The 21,368-nt window shown below is 37.4% G+C and overlaps 2 protein-coding genes across 5 annotated transcripts; both read left to right on the forward strand.

Moving 5' to 3' along the window:
• The first annotated feature begins 201 nt into the window (after positions 1-201).
• si:dkey-181f22.4 (receptor-interacting serine/threonine-protein kinase 2) lies at positions 202-13,486 on the forward strand. Of its 4 annotated transcripts, none has more exons than XM_056752612.1 (11): positions 202-394; positions 8,648-8,789; positions 9,092-9,241; positions 9,326-9,459; positions 9,556-9,605; positions 9,725-9,886; positions 9,968-10,053; positions 10,219-10,272; positions 10,373-10,514; positions 10,610-10,783; positions 12,185-13,486. In XM_056752612.1, the coding sequence occupies exons 1-11, from the start codon at positions 252-254 to the stop codon at positions 12,487-12,489; spliced, it is 1,542 nt and encodes a 513-aa protein (XP_056608590.1). In that variant the 5' UTR covers positions 202-251; the 3' UTR covers positions 12,490-13,486. The 4 variants fall into 4 exon arrangements, with proteins under 4 accessions (XP_056608590.1, XP_056608581.1, XP_056608598.1 ...); XM_056752603.1 differs by having other exon boundaries at positions 10,370-10,514; positions 12,185-13,480; XM_056752620.1 differs by lacking the exon at positions 202-394 and adding an exon at positions 1,347-8,235 and having other exon boundaries at positions 10,370-10,514; positions 12,185-13,485.
• Positions 13,487-13,882: 396 nt separating this feature from the next.
• On the forward strand, positions 13,883-21,358 carry slc7a6 (solute carrier family 7 member 6). Its single transcript, XM_056749432.1, is given in 12 exon segments — positions 13,883-14,244; positions 16,038-16,576; positions 17,390-17,515; positions 17,684-17,828; positions 17,917-18,040; positions 18,137-18,240; positions 18,827-18,923; positions 19,513-19,662; positions 19,888-19,951; positions 19,954-19,980; positions 19,983-20,069; positions 20,164-21,358. Coding segments are annotated over 11 exon segments (1,476 nt in total). The 5' UTR covers positions 13,883-14,244; positions 16,038-16,089; the 3' UTR covers positions 20,229-21,358.
• Positions 21,359-21,368: the final 10 nt, after the last annotated feature.

Below are 21,368 nucleotides of genomic sequence, written 5' to 3' on the forward strand. Positions count from 1 at the left end.
TAGCGTATTTACATCTTTCTTAGTCTGGATCGTAGTTGTTTTTCAAAGAATGCAAAGATTGCGTGACTCGGCTAAAAATAGCCCACGGGGATTTCTGCAAACTCAACAGCCAATAGGACACGACGTAAACACGCAGCGCGTCATTATCAAATGACGGTCTCTTCTTCCTTTTATTTTCTGTATTGACATCCAGTGCAGCAGTCTGTCAGCATCATCCCAGCGGGGTCCAGACACTGACCGGGTCCAGAGGTATGGCTCAGGTCAACCATATGCAGGACATTGACGAGAAAGACTTGCGCGATGTAGTTTTATTAAGAACCAGCGTCGGCGCGTGTTTGCGTGGCTGGTTTAGAAGCACGGGACGACAAGTGGCTGTCAAGTTACTTACGGATAGGTAAGATCTTATAGTCACGCTTCGTTTACAGATACGGATTACAAGCATCAATTTATATTCAATTGCAATACTTTGTGGAATAAAATCTATGTGTTTTAGAGTATTTCTGTTTTTTAAGGGATAGTTCACCCAAAAATAAAAATGCGGTCATAATTTATATGCACTTTTAAATTGTTCCAAATCTTTGTAAATGTATTAGTTCTGATGAACACAGAGAAAGATATTTGGACAGTAGAAGGGTAAATAACTCTCTATGTTTTGTTTTGTTCTGTTGAACACTAAAGAAGATATTTTGAAGAATGTATCAAAGCCAACAGCTCTGGGGCACTTTTGACTTCCATTGTCATTTGTCCTACTATCGTAGTTAAAGGGGTCCAAGAACTGTTTGGTTACAGGCATTCGTCCACATATCTTTCTCTGTGTTCAGCAAAGCAAATAAATGTATACAGATTTGGATCAACTAATGAGTAATTCACGACAAAATTTTCATTTTTGGGTTTGCTATCCTATGGGATCAATTTCCCGCCTAAAATATTGCAGGGACATTTAAAAATATAATAAGCGTAAATCAAAAAGTAAAAAAACGCGATTTTTACACATCCTAAATTATTTTGCACAAAATTAATACTTATAGACAAAGTTGTCGAAATCGCACACAAAATAATGTTTTCCTTGGTTGCTTTACACATTTTTTTGTTCTGTGATATTTTTTCAACAGACGTTATTTATTCGCTCGCTTTTTTTCCACGTCTGCGTTTGCTTTTCCAAATGCTGCAGTTCGAGTTTCATGGTAATTAGGGTGGACTTTAGCGTCACCATTGGTCCACTAGTTCTAGACTAGGTCCACTAGCTCCTCCTCTAGCCAATCAGTGGAAGAGGGTGATGACATCACTCCAAACGCGACTCGCGTCATACACTTGATGTTGGATAACCGTCAGATACAAATCCCACACAATCACAGGTAATTGATCATAATTATATTGTCAATGAGTGTCCAATACACTTCTTATGTCTGTTATGAGTATTCTCTGCCAAATAATTGTCCGATTCGACCAAATAGTCCATTTAAGGGGATATTTCATGAAAATCTGACTTTTTCAATGTTTAAGTGCTATAATCGGGTCTCTGGTGCATCTACTAACTCAGAAAACGTCAAAAATAACAACCCAGTAACTTTGTTTATGTGAACCAGAAGGCAGTGTGTATGGTCTGTAAACACGCATTGGGTGTGTCATGAGTACTTACACTTATAGAAAGCTGTATGTTTGGTTTATAACTACACAACTGGTTTGTCATCCTTTCGCATATGGATTACGTGACGCGTTTGTGGGAGTCTGTTCACTTATAGACATACCTGTCAACACTCTTGTTTAGGGATGGGTACCGAAACTCGGTACTTTATCGGTCTCGGGGCTAAATTATAAAAGACCGAAGTATCGATAAGCTCTGACGTTAACGGTTCTGCTGTCGGTACTGGAGAAATTAAAAAAAACATTTCCTATTTATTATTGATAAATAAACGTTAACTAGCATATTTTAACTGACCAACCATTTCTAATTTGCGATAATATTAAAGACATTTACCTGCATTTTCGTTATTCGCAATCTCGCACGCGAAATGTCCGTCTGTCCCACACTACACAGAGCTCGCTCGCGTTTAATAGTGATGATCGCGGAGAGAATCAAACGGTTTAAAGTATGGTTACATTTCACTCGAGTGGATGCAGATGCTCGTTTCAACAAGTGCGACAAGATTTTTGCTTGTAAGAGCGGAAACACAAGCAATCTGGCAATACATCTTTCAAAAGTGATTAATGTGCAGACAGAGAAATGCAAAGTTTTCGACTGCCTAGCTACTATTTCATCATCCACGTCCTCATGTACATGTATACTTGCCTAACAGTCTTCCTAAATTCCCCGACATAAACATTGCATAAGGTTTCTTTAAATTAGTATGAAATCGTTTAATAAACACACATCACATTAAAAAATAGCCTACATATAATTTTTACAGAGTATTTTTTTCTGCGGTAGCCTAATTAAATCTTAAACATTAAAAATGCTTTCACAGTACTGCATTTAAAATGGATGAATAATAATAAATTATGCTTAAGAAATATAAAGCAGAGCTTACCTAAAAATTAATTTGTGTTGATGAAATATATTAACTTTTTTTGTGTGTACATTGCAAGAGGTTCCAAACCTGTATAACTTTTAAGCCTAAACAGAGTTACTACATTATGTGAATGTAAAGCTCCAGTTACAGTGAACCAATCCATTCCAGCATCTGGTCCAATTATGGTTATTATTAAACAACAACCAAAAACACAAACAAACGTAGGCCCACATCCACTTTATTTGAATCCTCTATGAATAATAGGCGGGTATCAGTCATCTTTTACCTGCATTAAGATATGTTGGGTCAGTAAAGAATGTTTTAAATAGTGAAAACAACACCAGCTTTAGTTTTGTCTTTTATAAAAAAACACAACAAAAAGTACCGATAAGAGTACCGTTAAAGTACCGGATCGATAAGTGGTATCGATAAAAGAAGTAATACCGTTAAAACCTTAACGATACCCATCCCTACTCTTGTTAGAATCTCCCATTTTCCACACCTATCTTCCGCCAACCTTCCGTTTTGTTATTTCACTCGTGAAACACCGGGACGCGAAAGCGGGTCACAAACCAGAAAGTGTTTGTGACCGGAACACCTTCACGAATGTGTCCCTTCTTTCGTGGGTACATTCACTTATAGAAAGCAGTGTTATGGTTTGTAAATACGCGACCGGCTTGTCATGTGTAATTTTGCATATAGAAAACATGGCGCCTTTGTTAGGAGTCAGTTCGCTTATAGAAAAAATCGTGTTTGATGTTTAAAGACGAAACACAGCGTTTCTCATTCGCTTTATGTGACTCTTCTTTTGTCGATGGAAGCACAGGCTTCAGCCCTGGCTGAGTTTTCTGCTGAAAAGGGGGTGGAGACTAGCAGCTCATTTGCACTTAAAGGTTCTGTGTGTAAGTTTCAGAGCCCACTATTTGCGATGTAGGAAATTGCAACCTACAGCTCCTCTAACCCCCTCTCCCTCCCATTAGAGAAGCTACGGTTGCCATCACAGGACAAAAGGGTTCCGTAAATGATAGCCGCCATTATCAGTGGTGTTGATAATTGCAATCTACGTCTCACAGGCGAACAACAGACTGAAGTTACGGACACAGGACAGAGACAGTGTTGCCAGATTGGGCGGGTTCCCGCCCAATTGGGCTCCTTTTGGTCACGTCCGACCGGAAAAAAATGCATTGGGCGGGTCTTTAAAATTTGGGCTGGTTTTTGATGCAACAGGCGGGTTTTTATTTTTGACTATAAACAGTATTCTTTATTATTTTTTAATGAAAACTAACTATAAAATAAATTATATAATGTAGGATGATGTTTAAATTAGGTATGGTTCAGGTTAGCCAATAAGGTTCAGGGGAATCCTGTCCAATCAGATGTACAATTCTGATGTTTGATCGTTTCTGAAACGTAATAGCTGATATAGTGTCTAGTGACGATTCAGTGTATCATTCAGTCATTATTTTATTTAAAATTAAAAGAAGGAAAAAACGAGAATTCATGTTGATTCACCCAGTGGTCTATAAGTTAAATAATAATAATAATTTTAATAATGATAATATAAAAAAAAAAATTAGTTGGTAATTAAGCACAAATTTGTAAGTAGCCTACTAATACAAAAAGAAAAGTATAATGAAATGATTTGAGAATTGGCCTATTAGAAAAGAACTGTAGTTCTGACAATAGTAGCACAAGAACAATACAAAAATTTGTCCCCTTCTGAGATTTCCGATGTAGACCTTGTGTTTTATTAAAATTATCACTTATATTAAAAAAAAAGAAAAAAAGATGCACTGGATATACTTGGGGCGAGCCTGGTGCTCTCCGATGTGCGATTTGTTAGTCTGGTTGTTTAATAAGAAAAAAAATGGTGTGTTTTATTCTATAACAGTTTTAATAACAGTATGTATTTTGGGCTGGTATTTTTTTAAATGGGCGGGTTTTAAGCTGTAGTTGGGCTGGAAAACTTTAGTCCAATCTGGCAACACTTGACAGAGATGTCGTCGTTTGAGACAGCAAAGGGTTACCTTTGCAAGTCAAGTGACAAGGTTTATTTACAAAGAAAAATAAATAAATTAAATTTACTTAATTCATCATTTACTGTAATCGTTATAGTGAATATTATTGTTACTTGTTAACATTGTGTCAGTGACTTAGTCGCTTATTTTGCATAGCATTTTGGGGTAATTTGGTTCGTAATTTACAGCCTATTGAAACGGCTTGCTAATGCTAAAGCCGTGTAATCTAACCGCGAAAGTCTTAGCAGACATTTTTCTCATCATCACAGAGTCAATCAGATGACTTAACACAGGTAGTAAGAGGGAGAGGATGAGGGCAGAGAGTTAGGGGTGTTGGAGATGCAGGCAGGGCGAGGTGAGGCAGAGGAGCTAACGTTACCCGGGGGGACCGCACAAGAGAGGATGTGAAAGCTAAGCAGTATTATAATATAACTTGCACCCGATTTATGCAAATTCTGATTGTAAACATGATTTCTAACTTGATTTGCACACGGCCATGCAACAAGGAGTTATGCTACAATTGCGAAGCACTAAAAATTTACATGGAAAAACGCTACTTCTCTTGATGATCATGCTCATCTGTTAGCTAAAGCTATCAAACAAACAGTTCACTTATATTGCGGAAATTAGACAAACATACCGGTCCAGTAGAAAGCTGGCAACTTCGGCGTCGCTTAGCAAACCCGTTTCCTGCTTCATGACCTCCTTTTTTAAAAGATCCACGCCGATGTTTATTCAGGTTTTCTGCCGTTTTTTCTCTCGACTTCGCCTTGCTGCATCGTATTTTCTCTTTTTTTGACGACACAGATTGACACTCTGTCGGCTCGTGTGCAGAGTATGTGTGGTCCGCCATTAGCACAAATTTCACTTCTTACTGCAACATATAACCGTTTCTATTTCTAATAAAAAACACGACAAGAAAATGTTATTATTGTTCTTTCTCTACTTCTGCTAATCCTTCTATGTAGTGGCTTTGCGAGCTGCCTTTGCAAAACACAGCCGAAGAAGAAGAACATAGTCCCGTGCATCCTTCCTTTTACGAAACGCCCTCATTTTGTCCGTGTAGTGCTACTATAGAAACATGGCTGTGCAATTTGATAAATTACATGTAAGGGATGTTCCCGCTGTGTATATACAAAAAATGGCTCATTGTAAGGTAATATAAACATTTCGGTTCATTTTGTAAGGTATTTCTTCACCACTCGCAACATAGTTTTGTATTATGTATTACATTTTGGTAAATAAATCCTTCAAAATGCTACACACTGTACCTTTAAAATGCTACACACTGTACCTTTAAAGAGACGCGCACCAAAACTTGGTCTTATAAACAATTGTTATTGATGTGGCAAAAGTAGATTTTGCCGTTCAAAAAATCTCTCAGACAAAGATGGTCCAGGTGTCAAAGAGTTAACTTTATTTGTTCGAATCAAACTAAGTGAGATGTTCCCCAGAGCATGTGAAAATCCAGTTCCTTCCAGCCTACCGTTAAAGCAAAACTTCTGAGAGGAGTACTCCTCAAAAACCAATCAAGTAAATTCAAGTTATCTCTTATTTTCGTTATCCAATGCTTTTGATCTGCCACGTTTATTTTGTAGGCAACGAGGTACGTATCTAAGGTACGAGGTACGTAGTGGGCAAAATTTAAATATGTATGAAATCATCAAAAACTGCTGGATCATGCCCAATACACAGTGGAAAAGTACCCAAGGTTACGAGAGATATGTCAACTTACTTTCCAACTGTTCCTATGAATACTTCTGAATACGTTTTAGGTATAAATGAATGAATAGAAAGAAAGCTTTGAGAATTTTTATATAAATCCTCACTCAGCACAAGGTTATCATGACCTGTTTGTAGATTGTAGTGATAAGAAGAGGACGGAACATGCCCAAATTTGATCCTCAGGTATGATTGGGGCCAGAAGTCTTCTTGATACTGTTCAGTTATTTCTTGTCCACCACAATTACATAATGGTCATCATGTCCTGTTCCCCTTGCAAAACTCAATGAAGATTGTTTTCATAGTAACGAGGCTAAACATGCCCAAATTTTTGGTCCTCAGGTATGACTGGGGCCAGAACATGTCTTCTTAATACTGTTAAGCTATTTCTCAGGGACATAATAACTGTGATGTGGTGAAGACCAGTGCCCAGTGCATGTAAAATATTTCTAAATTGGTTTTTCTCAGGTATATAATAACTGTGGTGAAGACCAGTGCCCAGTGCATGTAAAATATATCTAAATATGTCTTGTTTGTGCCCAAAATCACTCAGAAATTACACAATACTACATGAAAAATGTTGCATTGGGAACAACTGCTTTCCTAGCGAAAAACAAGTGACATGAACTATACAAAGCAAAACTACAAATCAATATATTTCGAATGTGTTTTAAAACAATTAAAACATAAGGGCCTGTCCACAGCGGGACAATAATCACACGCACTTAACGCTAGCATTTTTAAAGACGTTTTTCGGGATTCTTACCAAAACGATTTTCACTGGTGAAGAGCTGAGTGACTCCCTGACATTAGATGTTGCAAAATGAAGAACAGAATTACCCCAGTATGCAAGATGGTGTGGTGTGCACACACACATTGGTGCCTTTTGTATTTTAGTCACGAGGCGTTAAAGGTCCACTAGAAACATGCCCTATTATCGTTCCGGTGTGGACAAGCCTCATGCAATCAAAAGTCATCATGCAATCAAACAGGTTTTGCACAGCTTTGCTGTGATTTATCTGTGCACACCATTATTCTTTTCAAAATTCATATGCCGAAATGTTAAACTCCACTCCCCCAATCAACTCTTCACCACATGACGTCAGCAACAAAAATGAGGTAGGATTAGCACCATTCACAGTTTTCGCAGGGCATCAGTATTATCTGGAGACCTCCTGTGATTTATAACTGTCGGTAACTTATGGATATCACCCAGCACCCAAAATAATACCAAAACACTTCAAAACAGCCTCCATTATTCGCAAAAGTGAAAAAAAACCTTGAAAAATTATATATAAGCCCACCAAATCACAGAGATCCCGATTCGCACGGGCTTAAGATCACAGACAACCTCTGCAATTAATACATAAGACTAGAGGTCCCCAGTTAATACTAATCTCGTCCGAACACTGCTCAGGACACATCAAGTGATCTCTAACAACGCATAGTGAATTTTTTTTTACTCAGGTAAGATTATTGCGCCATTTTTATCAGATCCAATATTTAACTACCTTCCCCCAGAAAAGCATGAGATATCGTGAGAAAAGACACTACATGATGTGCTTGTTTAAATGAAGTAAGATACGCATATGCATAATCATTCTCATCAGCTAGCATCATCATGCATTCACAACAATTCAGTCTTTTTTCTAAATACACAGCCAATAATCCTAAATAATTTAACAGAGTAACTGTTAACTATAGCACTGCTGACTAAACCCAGCTAACAGGACACATGTGTGTTAACTTAACGGACTGTTTGGTCGAATCTGACAACAAATTATTTAATAGACCTGGTGTAGAATACTCATAACAGATACAAGAACTGTATCTGACGCTCAGTCAGATCAATTACCTGTGATTGCCCGGGTTTTGACGGTCCACCTTCAAGTGTATGCAGTGTGTCACGTTTTGAAAGACGCCATCACCCACTTCCACTGATTGGCTACCTATGGAGCTGTCTATCTAGAACTAATGGACCAATGGTGATGCTATAGCCCACCCTAATTACAATGAATCTCGAACTGCAGCATTTGGAAAAGCAAGCACAGAAGGTGGAAAAACAAGCGAGGGAATAAATAACGTATGCCTTGAAAAAATGAAAATATTCTCAGAAAATATCAGAGAACTCAAAAAAAATGTAAAACAAACAAGGAAAACGTTATTTTGAGTGCGATTTCAACAAATTCTTCTTTGTGTATTAATTTTGTGCAAAATATTTTAAGATGTATTAGTTTTGAATTACGCTTATTATATTTAAAAATATGCCTGCAATACTTTGGGTGGGAAATTGATCCCATACTATCCCTTTAAATAAAAATCATTTTAAAAGAGTCTTATTCAAGGTCATGCATTGCTTTTGGAAATTGAAATGTGTCTATCTGTCTGTGGTATCAGTAAATGGATTGACAGGTTACAGAGAGTAAGAATATGTTGCGAGCATGTACTAGTCCCGCTGGGCGTGTACAGGTCTCACTCTCTAGTTGGGCTGGTGTGGGACTGGATGACAGAAGGGTCTTTAGATTCAACACTGCATGAGGTAAGTGTAACCTTGCACATCACACATGTCAAAACTTGTTAATAATAAACAAAAATTTGTCTTTATGTTCTGGATGTGACCTGAAGCAGGAAGTAGTGTGTAGTTTTAACCGGAAGGGGTGTGTTCAAGTCTCATAGACTGAGTGGAAATCTCCTGGCCATTGTCTAATAATTGTTAAGTATTGAAATAGTAACTAACAATAAACAGTAGTATCAGGTTTTGGTTTCCGTGGTTATTTCCCATTGACATAAAACATTAAGTTTCTTTTACGAAGCTAAAACATTACACTTTGCTTTTAATAGAAAGACCTGTTCCCAGAGCTTTCAACGGCTCTTTGCCTTCGGATCCTTTTGGATGTTGCTGAAGGGCTAGCTCACCTCCATGCCATTCCCCTGCCTCATGGAGCACTGAAAGGCACTAATGTCCTTCTGGACCAACAGTACCATGCCAAGGTACCGCATGGCTTTGTCCAAAAATGTATTTGAAATTAAAACACGATCACATTTCTTACTTTTGCCCTGTGGGTGTTATTGTAGTTGTGTGACTGGGGTCAAGAGATAGACTGGCATTTGATTATGAACACCTCTGGGGGCTGTCGGCCATGCTACAGAGACCTGGCCTATATGTCACCTGAAGGTGGTATTCCTTCTGTGGAGGCAGACGTTTACAGGTGAGTTCGTAGAGCAACATACACACATTCTGGGGTCAGAGCTGAGATTGTGGCATAAGGCTGATGAGTATACATTTCTCTTCACTGTTTGTGCAGTTTTGGGATTCTGCTGTGGGAAACTCTGAACAGAAAGCGTCCGTGTGAAGGTATGATGTCAACTCCTGATGGTTGCTGTATCTGTGTTGTAATGTTGTAATTCTATTCTGCATAAGCATTGTTTATTCATCCATGATCCTAAGAGATTTCCACTGCAATTGCTTAATAGGTATGGATCAACTTCAGGCCCTCTTGCTTTCTGCTCAGGAGAAGTTGGAGCTTGGTGTGAGGGGTGACCGACTGGAACCAATGACCCTTCAGAATCATGTACTTACCCAACTCATCATAAGATGCTTGCACAATGACCCTAAAAAACGCCCATCAGCTCAGGGTGAGTTATTCATTTCTTATTAAGAGTATAGGTGTTACGTTATACAGTTTGCTCAGCACTCACTCCTCTCTGCTTATACAGAGTGTGCAGTAGTTCTACGGAAAGCTGTGGAAGTGTTTGATCCACAGACTTTCACTGATGCTGTCCTACATCTGAAAACATGCAAGGTATTCAGCCACAGTTCATTGACCCAGTAATAGTTCAAATTACAGTTTTGTATGTGGATTATTGTTGCATAAATGTTTCATATGGTTGTGAAGTATTTAATGAATGACCAACTATGTGTTTGAATGGGAATGTTTATTTGTGTATGTGCTTGTCTTGTTCATTAGGAGAAGAAGCTGAATTCATCCTGGGAGTTGCCTTTTGAACTACATAACCTAGAAGTGAGAAAACTGTGTTTTTGCATTTGTTCTTTATGAATATGTGTAAACATATCAGTTCTTAGACCTGCATCTGACCATTGATTGTTTTTGCCAACAGCAGAGCGGTAACTGCACAGGTACCAAAAATTGGACCTCCAAAGTGATTCCAAGAAATGAAACTCATTCATCACAAAACCCCATATCCGAAGCAAAAGTTAAGGTTTCTGCGCAGATGACAAGATGTTATCCTCCGATTAGATGCTGTATGGGTTAATGATCTCTTATTATTTTAATTTTTCGGACACTTACTTTGCTAGTATAAATGTCTTACATTTTTCCTCGCTTTTGTTCTCTATAGATGCTCAGAATAACTCTGTCCAGGCTGGTAGCTCCTGCAGTGATCATGGTTTCACGCAGACTACTGGACATTGTGGAAGCACCCAGAGACAGAGTCACACGTCTTTAAGTTCCCATTGTGTTTCTCCCGCAACTCTGTATCAGAGTACACTGCTACACAATGCTGGCAACCAGGGTGAGTAATCAGTTACTCCTCTTGAATGTCCCAACAGTATTATATTTTTTTCTCCTTTTATTTCTCTTCATATTCTCCCACAACACTGCAGATTTATGAGTGTGGTCCAAGTATATAAACAAGTCTGCTTTAAACCCATCACAAAGTGTCCAATAGCTAAATAACCCTGGAGGACTCTAAAGAACTCTCTTTATGTGTCTATTCTAACACACTTTTTAACACAACTAATAGTATGCAGAAATATGTATCAGTTATAATTTGTTTTGTGCTTTATGGTACATGTGCGAAGTAAGCATTTCTGTGGGACTGTGCTTGGTTGCTTCCTGAACGTAACACTAAATTCCTTATCTGTGTTCAGTGTGTTTCCTCCCTAGTGGCTTTTGTTTTTCTCAGAATTAGCCTTGTTTTGTTCATTTCAATGTTGTGGAACCCAGTAGTTTTGTCTCATCCAGCAGGATTCTAGCATTTTGAATTGTAGAAGGTTTTGCTGCCATAAAAGAGCTAATTTTCCTTGCTTATTTTAGAACATTTTACGTTTCTACAGTTAAAACATTGTACTATTTGACAGTGGAAAAAAAAAATTTCAACAGTATTTTAATTGTTAATTTCTTCAGACCGAAATGTAAAGTTTAGGGTAAAGGATGAGTTTTATTAGATTATTAAAAAATACTTTAATGTATTTTATTTTGTCTTTGTTTACCCAAAATGTAAAATCTTTCATTATGAGCTCACGCTTGTGTTATTTCAAACCTGTATGACTTTTTCTTTTGCCGAACACAAAAGATATTTTGAAGAATGTTACCATCCAAACAACATTGCCCCCCACTGATGTCAATTGACACTAAACAAACAATTCTCAAAATATTGTCTTTTTTGTTCTACAGAAGAAGAGTTTATACAGGTTTTGATAAATGAATGACAAAAAATATATTTTTGGGTGAACTATCCCCTTTAATAAGTGTAAACAGAATGAATCCTGATTGCTTGATTGATTTTGTTTTGAGTAGATTAAAATAGTCAAAGTAATAGTTCACCCAAAAATGAAAATTCCTAACGCTTTTTTTCATTTCAAACCTGTATAGGTTTCTTTCTTCTGCAAAATACAAAAGAAGATATTTAAAAAACAATTTAACTTACGCCATTCACATGCATTGGTTTGTCCGATAGAACTGAATGGGTGCAAGTGCTGATCGGTTTCAAATTTTCTTCAAAATATCTTCATTTGTGTTAAGTGGAAGAAAGCAAATCATATGAAAAGGGTGCATAAATGATGACAAAATTTGCATTTTTGAGTGAACTGTCACTTTAATTGCACCATTATGTTTAAATTAAAAGCAACTTTTAAAAGATGAAGTCAACTCATAATTACATCATGAACTCCAATCTTTCCTTATTCTCCAGTTACATGTCAAATGTCATTGGGAAGGAGCTGTTGCCAGCTTTTGCAGGAGAGAAGGGAGGTCATTGTTCGTTTCATGACCGAAGGCCGACTCAACAACTTGTTAGATGTGTTGCAGTCCAGGAAGGCTGTAACCCGTGAAACATACGAGATCATCACAGCAGCCCTGACCTTAAATGCAAAAACACGCTGTTTACTTGATATCTGTTCCTGCCTAGGAGAAAATGTTGCTATTTTGGTGGCCACAACTTTAGGTCTAGTATCCACCAAAAACACTCACGTAGGCTACAAGTGGCAGGCCGGATAGCTTACAGTAATGTAGTATATTATAATGTTACCTAAGCATTATAATATGTGAAGCCTTTATCTTGTTTGGTCTGCTTTGGAGCAGAGATAAGGTGAGGTTGGACCCTCTGAAAAGTTACGCTGCCATGCAGTTTCAATCTATTAAAATCTCATCAATTTAACAGTCATGAAAGGTACTAAAGATTTTATTCATTGTTTTCCAGTTCACAGACTGAAGGGATTAATTATATGCCTTTGAACTTGATGGTCCGTTAAAGGGGCAAGCACTGTTTTGAGTACATTCTTTTGTGGGTTTTTTTGTGTGGAAAGTAAAGAAATAAGACCACAATTACCCTTTATTTTAATTAATGGAGGCATACTTGGTGCATACTTCTCACATCACTGTTTATAGTTATCATTCACACATATACTGTTAATATAGTTGTAGTTGCTTGGCCCTACTATAGATAATAAAATAGAGAACAGCTTTTTAGAAAGATCAAATTTTATTTATTTTACTTTGTGTACACTGCATCTCTGATACAAGGTTGCAAATGTTTGTGATGTTAAAATTGTGCATGTTGCACAACTGACTCAATAGCTTCTGATTGTAAAGTATCTTGCAACAAGACCTTTTTTACTTTTATTTAATGGAATATTGGTTGCTTCTATGTACTCAACCTAACCTGTTTCAACCATGTTTAAAGAAATTAAACATTCATGTAGACCAAATGAATGGTGTTTCCCTTTTTAAGATATATAATATATGACTTGTTCTAAGACCTACCACGACCTAACAGTGTCCCACTACAACTTCATAATTTGACTTAGGTTCTTATGTAAGACCCAGTTCTTGGAACAGTTATTATTACATAGGTGAGGAGGACAATACCATGTCACATACCTCCTAACATACTTATTATAATTACATAGAGGATGTACACACTAGTTTACAGATCAATACACTGATAAGGTCTTTGCTGTAAGGGCGTAAGCCTGTAATGGGAGACATGAAAATTTTTGTTTTCACAATTAGGCAATCATGAGCAACTAAAGGCCAAAATTGTTATTCTTATTTTTTATTCTTATTTTTTATGATTAGTTTTATTATTCATAGTTTTTTTTACCAATTCTATTTACTGTATAGTTAACAGATTGTGTATAACATTTGGCTTCATCATTATTGCCCATTTTAATGCTAATTCCTATATCAGCATATTATGTGTAAATCAGATTTAATCAGAAACCACTAAACACATAGCCTAATACAGAAACAAACACATTAAAACTTAAAACAGACCGTCGTCTTGCCTTGAAGGTGGGTGGTACTAATGCTATACCTGATCGCACATAAAGCCAGACCGGGTCCAAGCTAGCACGTCTGTAAGACGTCTGTTCAAGAGCTGGAGATCTGGAAAACATCTGCTGTGTAAAAACTTCCATTAAAAATCTTAGAAAGAGCAGTTTTACATCCATTCTAAATCCTAATCATGATCTTACATATGTCTATATGACATCTGACAGCAGACGTCTCCGAGACGTATTGCAGATGAGCAAACTATGTATTTTAGATGTCCAATAGACGTCTCCCAGATGGAGCGTGCTGTCAGGGGTCGGTTTGTTTGATATGCAGAAAACCGCACGTGACATCACTTTTACCGGCATCACGTGACTTTCTTGGATGCTTGCCCTTCGTGTTTCTGCTGTTGTTAAAGATGCTGTCCTGTCTGCTAACCTTATCACTTGGACAAAGGGGGTAAACGGCGGAAGAAGGCAGGTAAGGTAAGCACAGTTTCTGGTTTTATCATGACGCTTAAAGAAGACAGAATGGTCTAGCTTATTTAGATGAGCGAGATTTATTGTCTTTTAATTCCGTTAACCCGGTCATTTCGTGGTCTTTGAATATGTTAAAAATAAACTAAGTTTGGAGAATAACAGCGCGTCGTGACGCAGTGTTCCTCAGATACTGCTGCTCTTTGAAAAACAGGATGTCATCCCATCGATTACACAATGCTACGTGAATCACCTTTTATTAAAGTCATTTATTCTACCAGCTTTCCTAATAACGGGTAACTGAATGAATCACTCGTTCGCTTCAAAATTAAAGCGATTTCACAAAGGACATCAAAGCGCGTTTAAAAAGAAAGATGATTGGGTTGATGTGATGAACAGCTGATTTGTTGAAGTGTCGTAATACATCCGTTATCTGGTTTCAGATACTATAGTTCGTTGATTTATATTTCTGTCAGTCAAAAACACGTCATAATGAGCATTATTTTAATATTGAACACGGTTTTGAATTGTTTAGTTTAACGCAATAAGCGAATGTTCAGTCGGCATCAAAGCGGGTTGCCAAATATGAACTTGTTTTGAGTTTCGGATGCCAAATTTGTTATAAATGTACGTTTTTAAATTGTTTTCCATTGTACTTCATTTGCATTTACGTTTCCTAATAGTTACTTTAGCGTTTTCGATTAAAAAATCGAAAACACAACGAAGATGAAACGACAGCTTGTCAATTTTTATTTGCCTTTATTATATGCGTTGAGACGCCGTGCTAGATGCATGATGTCATTTTTCCTCTAGACAAAAATGTTTATCAGTTGTATTAATGAAACGGCTTTAAAATGTTTTGAGGAAAATAATTGAGTTGGTTATACCAGTCCTTAAACCTAACATGCATTTAAACACATACATGTCTGCCTAACAAACTTAATAATGTTTTATAGGTTAATAAGCGAAGATGAAGCCTGTTCTATTATGCACTTGTTTTCTTCTGAATGAGCATCTATCTATTTGATGTTTAGCAAGACAAGTTCCCATAACAAGATAACTGCTCAGCCAAAACAAAAATGATGTCATTGGATTTCCAGGGCAACGGACGGTCCTTTCCCACTGTAAACTTATGTGTCAATAGGGCAAATGTTTTTAGGAAGGGAACACAAGTCTTGGGGAAAGTAAGCCTTTGTGGAGAATATTGAGGAACTATATGATTTAGTATAAAGGTCAGGAAACAAGAACTGGTGTTTGGTGCAAGTGGATTAATCTAAAGGAATGTATTATCAGCACTCCACAGTAAAGAGAGGTGTCAGCCGTAGAACACAATGGGTTTAATCATTTATAAAGTGTCAACAAACAGCAAATGCCAGACTGAAGTTGTGATTTCTAAATGAGAGAAACGTGTGTATTAAAGTCTCTGTTTACACTATGATGTGTATTGTGTTACATTTTTAGCTAAGAATTGAAAAAGATTTACAAAGAAGGATGTCGAGATTCTGGACTCTTTTTATGCATTGTAACAGTCATAGTGATGCAATCTTCACACTAACATTTAATCAGTTAGACATTTTACACATATGTTATATACTTATCATGCTTACCCATGCTGACTTCACACCATCACTAGACATTGGAGATGGCATGTGACTTTAAATTAAATATAGTGGGATACATTATGCAGTTATGAGAATACACCTGTTCAGTCTATAACTCCTAATGTCTTTGGCTGAATGTCATAAACAAAAGTAGAAAACTTTGTTGGGAGCATAACTTGAATTTTTGTGCTCACAGTCAGGTTGGACGTTTCTCTCTCTGAGCACCAACAGGCAGACCTGTGTACACAATGGAAAACAACTCCGAATCCAAAAAACTGAACGGACAGCCCGAGGGTCCAGAAGCCCCCTCACAGCCCAAAGAGACCATGCAGCTCAAAAAAGAAATCTCTCTGCTGAATGGTGTCAGCCTTATCGTGGGCAACATGATTGGTTCGGGCATCTTTGTGTCTCCAAAGGGCGTTCTTTTTTACAGTGCCTCCTACGGACTGTCCCTAGTCATCTGGGCCATCGGGGGCATTTTCTCAGTGGTGGGGGCTCTCTGTTATGCTGAGCTGGGCACAACCATCACCAAATCAGGTGCCAGCTATGCTTATATCCTAGAGTCGTTCGGAGGCTTCATAGCTTTCATACGGCTTTGGACATCGCTGCTTATTATCGAACCGACCAGTCAGGCTGTCATCGCCATCACTTTTGCAAACTACTTGGTTCAGCCGCTTTTCCCAACATGCGAGCCCCCATATTCTGCCTCTCGCCTCATCGCTGCTGCTTGTATATGTAAGTTGGCTTAATGATGTTCTATGCATGGATGGGGCAATCCTACCTTTTAAATGATGGAATGTCTTAAACTGTTTTCCTATTTATGTGAATTTTATAAATCCTGTTTGAGAATCTACAGATCACATGTAATACTAAAATCAAATATCATACATAACATATTACATTCTTATTTACATTAATGCATTGCCTAAAACGCAATAAAATTAAGCATATTGCACTGTGACATTTTCCATGAGAACTGAGCACCATGCAACCCGCCCTATTTCTAACTTTGTACATCTCACTTAATTTCAAGATGTTAGAAATATGATTTTTCTCATATATTTTTATACATCTGATAAATGTTTAAATTCATATATTGCCCTTCATCCTTGACTGTTCTCATTCTCTGCTTTCTCACCCTAAAAAAAAATTACCACGACACCTTCTAGTGTAACTTTAAAAATGTCTTGAAGCGGTTAATAATTAACTTGTTTTTGCCTTCAGGAAGCTTGTTTTTCTGGTTTTGTGGGGCCTCTTGTACCGGTTTTACTTGGATACCTTCAGTATCCTCATTCTCTACTCTATTAGACATGCCACTTAAATTAAAAACAACTTTACTGTTGGCATGACTACATGAAACTTTCACTAATCCCCTCCATTTAGGTTAACTGCTGGGAGTACCCACTGTTGTGTTTTCATAAATAACACGCCCACTGTTGTGCTGCTGTCATTCATTGTACATTCATTTACTGGTTCATCTTTCAGAAATGTTTCATTTATTTCATTGTATTATTTGCGTTAACACGCTACCTATTCGTGATATTTCAGGCCTTCTGACTTTTATTAACTCCGCTTATGTGAAGTGGGGTACCAGAGTGCAGGATGTGTTCACCTATGCCAAAGTGCTGGCCCTTATCGTCATTATCATCACTGGAATAGTCAAACTGTGCAAAGGTATAAGACAGTCTACACTATCATGCATGCCTTGTACTTTTTAAACGTAAGTCCTGTTTTTGTCTCAAATGTTCATATATCTCAATAATCGGCATGATTAATTAATACAACAGTCGGATCAAAAGAGCTGCTTAACAGTTTAGTATTTTTATGATGTTTCTCACGCAGGTTACACCATGAACTTTGAGGATTCTTTCCAAGGCTCGTCTAAAGACCCAGGAGCGATTGCGTTGGCACTTTATTCTGCACTTTTCTCATATTCAGGCTGGGACACTCTTAACTTTGTCACAGAAGAGATTAAGGACCCTGAAAGGTACCTTTTTGAGGCCAACACAAATTCTGAGTGTTTGTAAACTATAAACAACAATATAAAATGATCAATTCTACCCATGTGTGCCCAGGAACCTTCCTCTCTCCATTGCAATCTCCATGCCGATTGTTACCATCATCTACATCCTCACAAACGTCGCCTACTATGCAGTGCTTGATATAAGTGCCATCCTTGCCAGCGATGCTGTCGCTGTGGTGGGATTATAATGTTACACTAGTGTACCTCTGAAATAATCTCTTATGCAATCTTTTGTGGTATTAACAGTTTATATTTCCTGTTGTTGATTTAAGACCTTTGCAGACCACACCTTGGGAGTGATGAGCTGGACCATCCCCATCGCGGTTGCTTTGTCCTGCTATGGAGGTCTCAACGCTTCCATCATTGCTGCTTCCAGGTCAGTCTGACGCTTCAGCAATTTTTAACACACCATTAGGATGAAACAGCAAAATGTTAGTCTTGGTCGTTTAACTGTTTGTGTTGCTGTAATCCATTCTGAAAATGTCCTACAATTTCAGTAGCTTTATGGGTTGTTATTCCTTTTAGACATCTGCTTTGTTCCTCAAATGTATTCCAAATGACTGGTGTTAACCTCTTAAAGAAGAAATAAAGCTTTGTTCAGCTCCTGTGGTTTTTATAGGGAGCTACTCAATTGCTCAAACCATCTGGAGCTGCTTTCTGGTTATGACTCCACATGGGGGGAGCCCATTACTATTCCATGTGTGGAATAATATCCAAGGAATGCTAAGGGGTTCTGGAGTGTGAGAAAAATACATGCAAAGCAGATTATTCAGATTACATTGTGGCATTTGTTTATTGTGTTGTGCAACTTGACTTGCCTGCACAAAACTTGGACCTTAACAACATTGAGAAATTAATTGGAACATCAGCTGTGAGACATTATTAACTAGTTAATAGTATGAGTAGTCTGAAGCTTTTTTGTATAGTTATGTTTTTAATCTGCCTTTTTATCTGTGCTGCAGATTATTCTTTGTGGGAGCTCGAGAAGGTCATCTTCCTGATGCGTTGTCTATGATTCACATGGAGAGATTCACTCCAGTTCCTGCTCTGCTATTTAATGTAAGTACATGTTAGCATCCACCCAGTTAATCATACAGATGACTGCCTAATGCATCTCAATATTCTCTCATTTTCGTTGACCTTTTGACCTGTTTTTGTTTAGTTTCATGACAAAGCAACTTGCAAAGTATTATTTTGTTGGATTTATTGCAATTCCAGCACTATGGATGTGACATTTTGAGTCAAAACTTGAAATCTTGATTCTTAAAGAATGTATTTGTTACCAATATATTGAACCGTGGCGATAGAGTCCAGATATCAGAAAAAGATCAGTCTATGGGTTGTTGGCAGACTAATATGTAAATTTTTCCTATGGTGGGACAGCAAAACAACAATCTCTATAAGCTATTTATAGAAAAATATTAATATTAATATTATAAAACAATTCAAAATCTAAATTTTGGTATGTCACACCATAGATTTTTTGTTTTTACATTTGCATGGTATTGCCCTGTTGCATATATTTGTTTTTGTGAAATGGTTTTATCGTTTGCATATACTGTATTGAATCACAACAGAATTGCCTGGGATATTTGGGAATTTTTGTCCCCATCTAGTGGATCAGCTAACTTAGGTTTTGTCTTTGCAGTGTGCCATGGCTCTTATCTACCTCTCTGTGGAGGATGTTTTCCAGCTGATAAACTATTACAGCTTCAGTTACTGGTTTTTTGTTGGGTTATCCATTGCTGGGCAGATCTACCTTCGCTGGAAGGAGCCGGACAGACACAGACCACTGAAGGTACTGAGCCATGTTTACATTTTAATATTAATATGCCAAAGTTTATGGTATGTCACTAGCACATTTACACCTTTTAAAACAGTTATAGAATATAACAAGTAATTGGTCAAAGGAACTTTGATTGAACTGTTCTTCAAAATGAGAGTAAATAGTATAACAAAAGAGCTCAGTCTTGTTTGTTGCTTTCAATAGTATTTTTTTTCCTCTTTCATCTTTTTTGAGCAGTTGAGTCTGGTGTATCCCATCATCTTCTGCATGTGCGTTGTGTTTCTGGTGGCTGTTCCTCTTTATTCGACACACTCAACTCGCTTATTGGAATTGCATCGCTCTCTCAGGAGTGCCTGTTTACTTCCTGGGTATCTATCTTCCAGAATCCAAGCGCCCCCCCATCATCACTAAACTACTGCGTAAGTGCCACAGCTTAAAGCGTCAATACTTTTATTTTATCTTACTGACTCAAAGGCAAAATTGCATTAATTTAAACCTTTTTCCTTCACACAGGTGCCCTTACTCGTTTCACCCAGTTCACCTGCTTTTGTGTGCTCACTGAAATGGACATTGAGTGAATAAAACACTATTTATCAGAACACTTGCACACCCCACCCGCAGACTTGAAAGACTAGCTGGGGGAAGAAACCACCAAGATTTGGAATTCAGGGACATAGATCTTCCACACTGTTAAACACAGACACACTCTTAATGCACTCAAGGCATTGGATTCCTCTTTTTTTCTATATCATTAAAGGTCTCCGTTGAGGTAAAAGTGCACGGTGGTGTTGGGATTATGGCATTATTAACCACATGGCATGAAAATAAGGTCCCACGGAGAGGTTCTGGTTCACACTGGTATCAGAGCACTGAAATAATGCAAACTTCATCTGTATTGCTGTCAGAAGAATACAGACACGGGCAGGACGCAATGGTTTGATTTCTTGCTCACGGGGTATTTATGTAATATACTTTTCCTGTTTTTAATCTAACATGGTTTTGTTTAGAATATAGTTCTTACTGTCAATTTATTTATAAACTTTCTTTGAGAGACATCCTGATTTTACTTTAATTTTCCTCTTTGTGGTTTGTTTGATCAAAACTGTGACTGTTTTTTAAATGTTATTGATCAGTTTTGTTAAATTGCCAAATGCCATAAATGGGTTTTAGATGGAAGGCGATTTTACACACTTCAACTTTGAAAAACTGCTGCTATGCCTTTGGCTTGTAGACCAGGGTGCTCTTGTGTTTTATAATCACATGATCATTTGAGAAAGCAAGGTGAGGAATAAATATAACAAGTTTATCAGATGTGCTGGAAACATTTGTAGACTGAGAAGTGCTATATTGAATCTGAACTTCTACTACATGCATTGTTTTTTTCTCCTTTTTCAATAAAAAAATAAAACGGGATAAATCAAAAAGCATTCACTCCAGGAACCCAAGCAATGGCAAATATGGATTGTAGCTTTTGTTAAATCATTGTGACAGTCAGTCAAACATGGAAAAAACTGTAAATTAAGATTCCAGATGAACTCAGGATGCCAGCTCAAATATAATCTGAACAGAGTTTACTTCACATTCTAAAACACACTGAACAGATCTTTTAAAGTATTTTTGTTAAATGCTTTTATGTAAATGTTTTTTTTTTATTTATTGTAAAGAATATCAATTAAACCTTTTTCAGCAGACACCACAACTTGTAAAAATATACAAGA

This window comes from Triplophysa dalaica, chromosome 1, assembly GCF_015846415.1.
Source record: "Triplophysa dalaica isolate WHDGS20190420 chromosome 1, ASM1584641v1, whole genome shotgun sequence".
Taxonomy (NCBI): Eukaryota; Metazoa; Chordata; class Actinopteri; order Cypriniformes; family Nemacheilidae; genus Triplophysa; species Triplophysa dalaica.

Bases quoted from the DNA above. Each gene is read 5' to 3' on its own strand.
- si:dkey-181f22.4 (XM_056752603.1), top strand. From the start codon at position 252: ATGGCTCAGGTCAACCATATGCAGGACATTGACGAGAAAGACTTGCGC. The intron at 10,054-10,218 runs GTATTCAGCCAC...CTTGTTCATTAG, and splicing joins TACATCTGAAAACATGCAAG to GAGAAGAAGCTGAATTCATC. The intron at 10,784-12,184 runs GTGAGTAATCAG...CTTATTCTCCAG, and splicing joins ACACAATGCTGGCAACCAGG to TTACATGTCAAATGTCATTG.